Genomic DNA, 9,281 nt, shown 5'->3' on the forward strand with positions numbered 1-9,281 from the left:
TAACCTACACCCCTTCAATTTACTGCTGTCCATGTGCCTGTCTAAGAGTCGCTTAAATGTCCCTAATGACTCTAACTCCACCACCTCTGCTGGCAGTGAATTCCACACACCCACCATTCTGTGTAAAGAACCTACCTCTGACATCTCACCTATACATTCCTCCAATCACCTTAAAATTATGTCCCCTTGTGACAGCCATTTACACCCTGGGGAAAAGTCTCTGCCTATCCAAGCTAGCCATGCCTCATCACCTTGTACACCTCTATCAAGTCACCTCTCTGCCTTCTTCGCTGGAGTGAGAAAAGCCCTAGCTCCCTCACCCTTTCTTCATAAGACATGCCCTCCAGGCAGCAGCCTGAATGAAAATCGCTTATTGTCACAAGTAGGCTTCAAATGAAGTTACTGTGAAAAGCCCCTAGTCGCCACATTCCGGCGCCTGTTCAGGAGGCTGGTACGGGAATTGAACCGTGCTGCTGGCCTGCCTTGGTCTGCTTTCAAAGCCAGCGATTTAGCCCTGTGCTAAACCATCCTGGTAAATCTCCTCTGTACCCTCTCCAAAGCATCCACATCCTTCCTATAATAAGGCGACCAGAACTGGACACAATATTCCAAGTGTGGTCTAACGAGAGTTTTATAAAGCTGCAGCAAAACCTCGCGGCTCTTAAACTCAATCCCCCTGTTAATGAAAGCCAACACACCATACGCCTTCTTAACAACCCTATCAACCTGGGTGGCAACTTTGAGGGATCTATGTACGTGGACCGCAAGGTCCCTCTGTTCCTCCACACTTCCAAGAATCCTGCCTTTAACCCTGTATTCAGCATTCAAATTCGACCTTCCAAAATGAATCACTTCACATTTATCAAGGTTGAACTCCATCTGCCACTTCTCAGCCCAGCTCTGCATCCTGTCAATGTCCCGTTGTAACCTGCAACAACCCTCAACACAATCTACAACGCCCCAACCTTCGTGTCATCGACAAACCTACTATCCCACCCTTCCACTTCCTCATCCAAGTCATTGATAAAAACCACAAAGAGCAGAGGTCCCAGAACAGATCCTTGCAGGACACCACTGGTCACCGACCTCCAGGCGGAATACTTTCCATCCCCTGGAATACTCGCTGTCTTCTTTCGGCCAGCCAATTCTGTATCCAGACAGCCAAATTTCCCTGTATCCTATGCCCCCTGAATGAGCCTACCATGGGGAACCTTATCAAATGCCTTACTGAAATCCATATACACCACATCCACTGCCCGACCGTCATCAATGTGTCTCGTCACATCCTCAAAGAATTCAATGAGGCTTGTGAGGCATGACCTGCCCCTCACAAAACCATGCTGACTATCTTTAATCAAACTATGTTTTTCGAAATAATCATAAATCCTATCTCTCAGAATCCTTTCCAATATTTTGCTCACCACAGGCGTAAGACTGATGGATCTGTAATTCCCAGGGATTTCCCTATTCCCTTTCTTGAACAGGGGAACAACATTCGCCTCCTTCCAATCATCCGGTACGACTCCAGTGGAGAGTGAGGACGCAAAGATCATCGCCAACAGCGCAGCAATCTCCTCCCTCGCTTCTCGTAGTAACCTTGGGTATATCCGGTCAGGCCCAGGGGACTTATCTATCTTGGTGCTTTTCAAAATTTCCAGCACATCCTCCTTCTTAATATTGTAGCCATCTGGGATGGCCACTTCCCGATTACAAAATGGACACTTTGCAAAGGTTGCAGGGAAAATGGACAATACTGAGAAAGCAAGCAGGTGCAGGGTTTGTCTGTTGATTGGAGCCGCAGCTCCCAGACAAGACCAAAACTGCAAACCCATTACCATACTAATGAGCCATCTCCGGGGACAAAAGAGTAACATTTAAGTAAACGATACCAAGGCAGACACCCCGGCGCCAGAGGAGACTAGAACAAAGCAGGCCAGCGGCCACCTAGGACACGCCCAGCCATCAGGGCACCTATCCCTTTATTGGAGGAAATCGATAGGAACGATTGAGAAATGGCCCAATTAATTGGGGCCAAGTTCAAGGCCCGCCCAAAAGTGCGCAAAGCCCCCTTTGGGTATAAGAAGGAGCCCCCAAGAGAGAATCGTTCTCTTGGCTCCGGCTCTCACTGAGGAGAGACCTGTCCAACAGCTGCACCAGAACAAGTAACTCCAAGGTCAACGCACGCTACCAGACAGACATCCTTAGCTTTTATCCCGTACCAGTTCCACCCCAGCAGCCTCAGAACCGAACAACGGCCATTGTTCTTCTGACTGAGTGGGCATCCGAAGCTTAAGTATAGGCTTTAGCAGTAGTGATAGTTTAGTCTGTAGTATTTGTGCATGAGTATATTTAACTGTGTGTGTAAATAAATCAGCATTTGACTTTGAACTAACTAACTGGTGTATCGAGTCTTTGATCAGTATTCGGTTTGAACCTTGTGGCGGTATCGAAAGATACCTGCCGACTCTAGAACAAAACGTAATTAGAATTAAGGAAGGCAACCATATTGACCGCCATATTCAGAGCCAAATAAAGAGAACACAATTAGCAACTGGCGACCTCTGACGGGACTGGACTTAGAAGTGGCCTAACCACTCCGAGAGAACCCAAATTTGAATTGGAATCCAATTGGAAACAGAAAAACCACAAGTGTGAGAACAATACTGATCAAACCTCCGAGATTCGGAAGTGTGTTAATGCATGCGTACTAACAGGGATACAAGGTAAACCTGAGAGATTTTATTGCGTGAAACTGTCGGGAGTTTTGTAGGCCGGAAAATAGAGTAAGCCGTACCCGTGTTTACATCACCACTTTATCACCCCCTGTTCCAAATTCAGTGGAGAACCCAGATAGAGAAAATGGCAATGAAGGCAATGGAACGCCTTATGAACCCCCAAGACTTTGAGGTCGCAGCGACCAGTAGAGTAGGACAGTGTCCCGTATGGGAAGAGGAAATCAGAAAGTACCTCAAAGGGAAAGGATGGCCGCTTTGGGGCGAATTCTGCGCGAATGATGAAACAGGTCCCGGGAGGATAGGACATACTTGGTGGGAGAATCTGTCAGAGATCCACAAGAAGAGCTTAGGGATGGCAATAGTGTCCTGCTTGGCACAATTGCGAGGCACAGAGGAGGTCGTTAGGATGCTCCGTATAGAGATTGAGGAGAGAGACAGAAATAGTGAGGGAGATGTGAGCGAGTTTGAGAAGGAGAATAAAGATTTGAGAGAACAGTTAGCAGCGAGGGACAGAGGTGGATAATGCCAAGAGGGCACACCAGTCTTGTCTCGCCCATTTGAGTAGTTTTCAGACCCATTATGATAAGGCCTACCAGGACACGCAACGTGCAGTCTTGGTAAAACAAGAAACCGAGCAACAGGTAGAGCAATTGCAGAAACAGTGCAATGATTTAAAAGCAGCCCCACGACCCTCCACACTTCCACGACGGAACAAAGGCAGAGCTCAGTACATCACGCAAAGTGCCGGAAGCAAATTGCAGAATTACAATCTCTGCTTTCTGTTCAGAATGGGTTTCAAAGTACGTTTGGACTCCAGTAAGACCAGGAAAACGGCCCTGATTGGCAGGAGTTAAATGAAACTGCCCACAGATACGTACATGGGACATGTACGCAAGAAAAACCCCAAAAGAGGAAAGCAACCCAACCCCCGACTGAACAGGCAGAACACACCCCCATGAACCCTGTAACCACACACCGCAGGGCCGCAGCGGAAGGAAACACAGATTTCCTATATACAACCCCGTTAACCGTGACCCAATTACGGGACGTGTGTGGAAAGATTACACCGTTCCTTCCCACATCAGACCACACCAGTTTTTCGCTAGAGTTAAACAGAAGGCTACCATGTACGGCCTGGACGAAAAGGAGCAAGTGAAGCTCACAGTTTTAAGCCTCAACCCTTGAGCCGTGGCAGCCCTTCCCGACCCACAGAATGTAGGAGGAGGCACAATCCAAGAGATGCACACAGCGATCCTAGATGCAATCGGCTATAACAGAGGAAACCCCGTAGAAGGCCTAAACAAGTGTAGGCAAAAGAAAACAGAGCACCTCACAGCTGGACGCTTGTGGGTACATTTCACAGCAGTTTTCGGTGAATTAGCTCGTGCCCATTTGTCCGCAGGTAATATGGCCAAATGGACTTGAATCCTAGTCTCTCATGCGACAGAGGCAGAACAGAGAGCTTGCGCAAATTACGACCCCTCAGACGAGGCACACAACGAGAAAGTGGTTTTGAAGAGATTGTCCCGCACTTGGGAACAATCAGTCAAAGGCAAAACCGCATTTGCAAAACCTGAGGAAGAGCAGGCAGACATGAATCCAGTTAAAGCGCACCAGAACCCCGCATGGGTAAATGAGGGCAGGAACAGCCCACCACAGCCAAAATCCCAGGAATGTTACAACTGTGGACAATTAGGACACTTTGCACGAGAGTGCAACGTGCCCCAAAAGCAGCAGAGAAACCAACAGACAGGCACCCTAAATAAGAATAGGGCAAAGCCAATCTATAGCGTTAGCGCCCGTTCAGAGAACATAGACATGAACGGCACTGACTGACGGTGTTCGGGCACCCAAACTTGGGTCTGCGACACCCTTTGGGACAAGTCCTGTAGACCCGCCGTAGCAGGCAAAGTCCGTGGACACCCCATAGAATTTCTTTGGGACACAGGAGGGTCCCGCACCACATTCAATTCCTCCACGATGTTTCAGCGAGACACATGGCCCACAACAGACACCATCACACTCAGCGGCTTTACAGGTAATTTACAACAAGGACACATCACAGCCACTGTAGCGATACAAATAGGGAACATTACAACTAAACACCCCGTAGTTTTGGTCAATCTACCCCAGACAGCTGAACACATCCTAGGAATCGATTTTATGAGCTCCCACAACCTCACTTTTGATCCAGTTAATAAATGTAGTTCCCAGCCAGGACAGGAACCAGATTATTTGTCAGTTCCATGACAATCATGGACACCAAGGCATTGAACCCACCCTAACCCACCTCCGACCTCTCTGCTGGTGGCCTGATTTAAAACCGATGTTACTCACTACATTGAAAATTGCTTGATCTGTGCCCAGAACAATCCGGACAGATATGCAAGAAAGACTCAGCTTAGTCACACCCGCCCCGTTAATGGCCCCTGGACGAATTTGCAGATAGATTACACAGGACCCCTACCCCCCTGCAGAAATGGTTTTAAATATGTGTTGGTGGTCATCGACACCTTCACAAAATGGGTGGAAGCTTTTCCATCCAGAACGAATACAGCCAAAACAACAGCTAAAATCCTCACACAGCACATCTTCACAAGATGGGGCCTCCCACGCAGTATAGAGTCCGATCAAGGCTCCCATTTTACAGGACGAGTAATGAAGGACGTCCTCACAATTTTCGGAATTAGGCAGAAGTTTTACAAAGCCTACCACCCCCAGTCAAGCGGCATTGTAGAGAGGATGAACAGAACTCTAAAAGCCACTCTCAGGAAAATGGTGCATTAGAACAACAGCACCTCGGATTCAGTTCTCCCATTTTCATTAATGTTCTTGAGAAACACGGTATCCACGCCCACAGAATACACCCCCCACACCCTCATGACCGGACGCCTCATGAAAGGGACAGAGTATTTATTAGGACTGGATTTGGCCAGCCCTGCAGTCACCGCCCTCACGCGTGAAAATGCTGTACAGCAGTTAATTGAGAACATAAAGGCAGCCCAACTTGCCCAGCTGTGAGACTTGGGACCAGGAGGAAACAAAGCAAAGCTTGTTTCGATAAAATGGTACACGCCACCGAGTTTGTAGTAGGGCAGCAAGTGATGCTTTCCCTATACAACCCCAGTTCATTCCTTTCCCCCAATTTCTCTGGACCGGACTCCATTTCGGACAAAGTAAGCCCCTCTGTATACAAGATCACATATCCCAATGGCAAGTCTGTGTGGTTTCACATAAACCAGCTCAAGGCTTATTGTTGCAGAACAACCATTCACACCACATCTTGCTCGCAGCAGCAGACGAGCATGCCCCGCCCACAGATGATGCATTCCTACCCTCCCCCAGCCAGTGCAGCCCGTCCTCAGACACATCTTCAACTCCACCCCCAGAGGCACGACTCCGTCTCTCCCTTCCTTCAACCAGCAGTGACAGCGACAGTGATAGCGACAGCAATGACGACAGCCACAGCACACCACGTTATAATTATACCCCTGCACCAGGCCCCACTCCCAGCGAAGCCGAGCATGATTCCAGTGATCCCTTCGAAATCACATACATCAAAGCCCCTGACCCAGACCCACCGCCCGACGATTACGGATTACAACCTAGCAGCTCCAACCTCAACACACGATTCTGGCATTGCGACAATTCATTCAGGCACATCCGGAATGATGAGATGGACCCCAATTCACCCCAAGCAGCTTTAGCCAAACTATTCCAGTCAAGAGTATGGCAGCCAGGAGAAGATGATGACATAGAGTCTGACTCCCACCAAACGAATACCTTTGCGACCCTGTTCGCTACTGAGCAATGAGGTGTCCACATGATGGAAAAAAGGAACCGATGGAGAGATACGGTATCCTTTTTGATGGAACCTGCACCATGTTTGTTGTATGTTAGTTCGTTTAAGGTAAATGTTTGTTGTTTGTGAATTTGAAAGTTTTTCATGGCTTCTACGCCACCACACTTTGCCGCCCAATGGCTGTTAGAGGAACTAGTTTGTCGACAGACAACCGTTCAGAGGAACTAGTTTGTCGGCAGTCACCACTCATAGCTACTCTCCTGATTCGATCATGAGGGGCAGCCCCCCACGACGACCATATTCTTACCTGTTCTTGCCGGTCACTCAGGCAGTGGAGAAATGGCACTGGTCCCCGCCCTGGCTGAGGACCCTCCTCTGGTCAGCTACGCTCGGGTAGAGCACATACGGCACTGATCACCGTCCTACCCGGGGATTCCACCCATTTCTTACCCGCCGCGGCCCATACTCACCACATTTTGGCTCATTAGGTTCGAAATTCTTTTGTTTGTTTTTGGCGATCCTTAGGTTCCTTCCGTATGCTATTTACATCCTCAAACACCAGGATGAAAGATTGCACAGGCTGCGAGATGGCTCGCACTATATCAGCATTTTTCTCGGATGTGTTGTCCCAAATATTTGGTTTTTTAAAAAATGAGGGAGTCACAGATGGTGACCAATCATAATGGGCAATTGGCAACAAAGGACAGACAGACAGACATACAAGATCTTAAACAAGATAATAACAGATATTATGCTTGTGTCCATAGAACTCCGGAACCTCAGGAACCCCAGAGGAAGAAACACAAGACAGAAAGACGGAAAGATGAAGCCAACCTTCATGTTCACCTGGATCTTAGCGGGATCCTTTCAGCTGCACGCGGACGCTACCCCCCTGACCTCTACCACACAGGCTGTGAATGATTCTCACCCCTACCATACACTACACCCCGAGATAGTTAACCCCGAGATAGTTAACGACACCCGGACCTGGTGTGACAAGTTCATAACCTGGTATTCACTATCGTACATAGTAGAATCACTCTTAGTACTGGCGATACTCTGCAGTATCGTGCAGACACTTAGTCTCAGAAAACGGCGAAGGAGAGCCCACCGCTCTTGCACCCCGGTATACACGTTTAGGTCCCCTATTTTCGGACTTCACCAAACCCCCCAACCCCTTGAGTGAATTAAAGTGCATCCGCTTCTCTTTATGTGAGTTTTGTTCAATAAGGAAATGTAAACCTATGTGCTTGACTGCCAAGCCAGAGAAACTTGTGTTGCTGTTATTTGTCCATTTAAAATGTTGTAGAATTATTGTTGATTGTTTGAGTGAGGATAGTTAGAGGTTCCAGTTTTTTTATTTTGTAATGCATGCCTGAATGTCATAGCGCCCCGTAGAGTTTTATACTGATGTATGTAAGTAAAATGATTTTAGGTAAAAATTGTGTTTCATAGGATAGGGCAGTGTAGAGCCCATGAAGTGCTTATGGGTGCCCCGCTTGGTCAGAGAATGAAGACGACGCAGTAATGTGATCCTTCACGCTTCGCGTTGAGGATCACGAGGGAGTGTAGTGATCTCGGATGGCCACTTCACAATTACAAAATGGACACTTTGCAAAGATTGCAGGGAAAATGGACAGTGCTGAGAAAGCAAGCAGGTGCAGGGTTTGTCTGTTGATTGGAGCCGCAGCTCCCAGACAAGACAGAAACTGCAAACCCATTACCATACTAATGAGCCATCTCCAGGGACAAAATTTAAGTAAACGATACCAAGGCAGACACCCCGGCGCCAGAGGAGACTAGAACAAAACAGGCCAACGGCCACCTAGGACAGGCCCAGCCATCAGGGCACCCACCCCTTTATTGGAGGAAATCGTTAGGAACGATTGAGAAATGGCCCAATTAATTGGGGCCAAGTTCAAGGCCCACCCAAAAGCACGCAAAGCCCCCTTTGGGTATAAGAAGGAACCCCCAAGAGAGAATCGCTCTCTTGGCTCCGGATCTCACCAAGGAGTGACCTGCCCAACAGCTGCACCAGAACAAGTCAAAGGTCAACGCACGCTACCAGACAGACGTCCTTAGCTGTTATTCCATACCAGTTCCACACCAGCAGCCTCAGAACCGAACAACGGCCATTGTTTCTCTGACTGAGTGGCGCCCGAAGCTAAGTATAGGCTATAACAGCAGTGATAGTTTTGTCGATATTATTTGTGCATGAGTATATTTAACTCATATACTGTGTGTAAATAAATCAGCATTTGACTTTGAACTAACTAACTGGTGTATCGAGTCTTTGATCAGTATTCGGTTTGAACCTTGTGGCGGTATCGAAAGATACCTGCCGACTCTAGAGCAAAACGTAATTAGAATTAAGGAAGGCGACCATATTGACCGCCATATTCAGAGCCAAATAAAGAGAACACAATTAGCAACATTTATCAACCTGTTCGAGTCTATTAACCTGGTTCACACTGTTCTCATGGGCAACTAGGTCCCTCTCTCTAGCGAATACTGAAGCAAAGTATTCATTTAGGGCCTCCCCCATCTCCACAGACTCTAGGCACAAGTTCCCTCCACCATCCCTGATCGGCCCTACTCTCACTCTGATATCCTCTTATTTCTCACATAACTGTAGAACGCCTTGGGGTTTTCCCTCATCCTTCCCGCCAGGGCTTTTTCATGCCCCCTTCTAGATCTCCTCAGTCCATTTTTGAGTTCCTCCTTGGCTACCTTGTAACCCTCTA

General features: G+C 47.9%; 1 protein-coding gene across 1 annotated transcript in view; it reads left to right on the forward strand.

The window, feature by feature from the left end:
- The window catches only part of LOC140404121 (meiosis inhibitor protein 1-like), a 221,306-nt gene extending 213,575 nt beyond the window's left edge, over positions 1-7,731 (forward strand). Inside the window, exon 15 of the mRNA XM_072492540.1 lies at positions 7,305-7,731. Within this exon, the coding sequence (XP_072348641.1) occupies positions 7,305-7,458 (154 nt within the window). The 3' untranslated portion in view covers positions 7,459-7,731. The remainder of the gene's footprint in view (positions 1-7,304) is intronic.
- The last annotated feature ends 1,550 nt before the right edge of the window (positions 7,732-9,281 follow it).

The sequence above is a fragment of the Scyliorhinus torazame genome, chromosome 29, assembly GCF_047496885.1.
Source record: "Scyliorhinus torazame isolate Kashiwa2021f chromosome 29, sScyTor2.1, whole genome shotgun sequence".
Taxonomy (NCBI): Eukaryota; Metazoa; Chordata; class Chondrichthyes; order Carcharhiniformes; family Scyliorhinidae; genus Scyliorhinus; species Scyliorhinus torazame.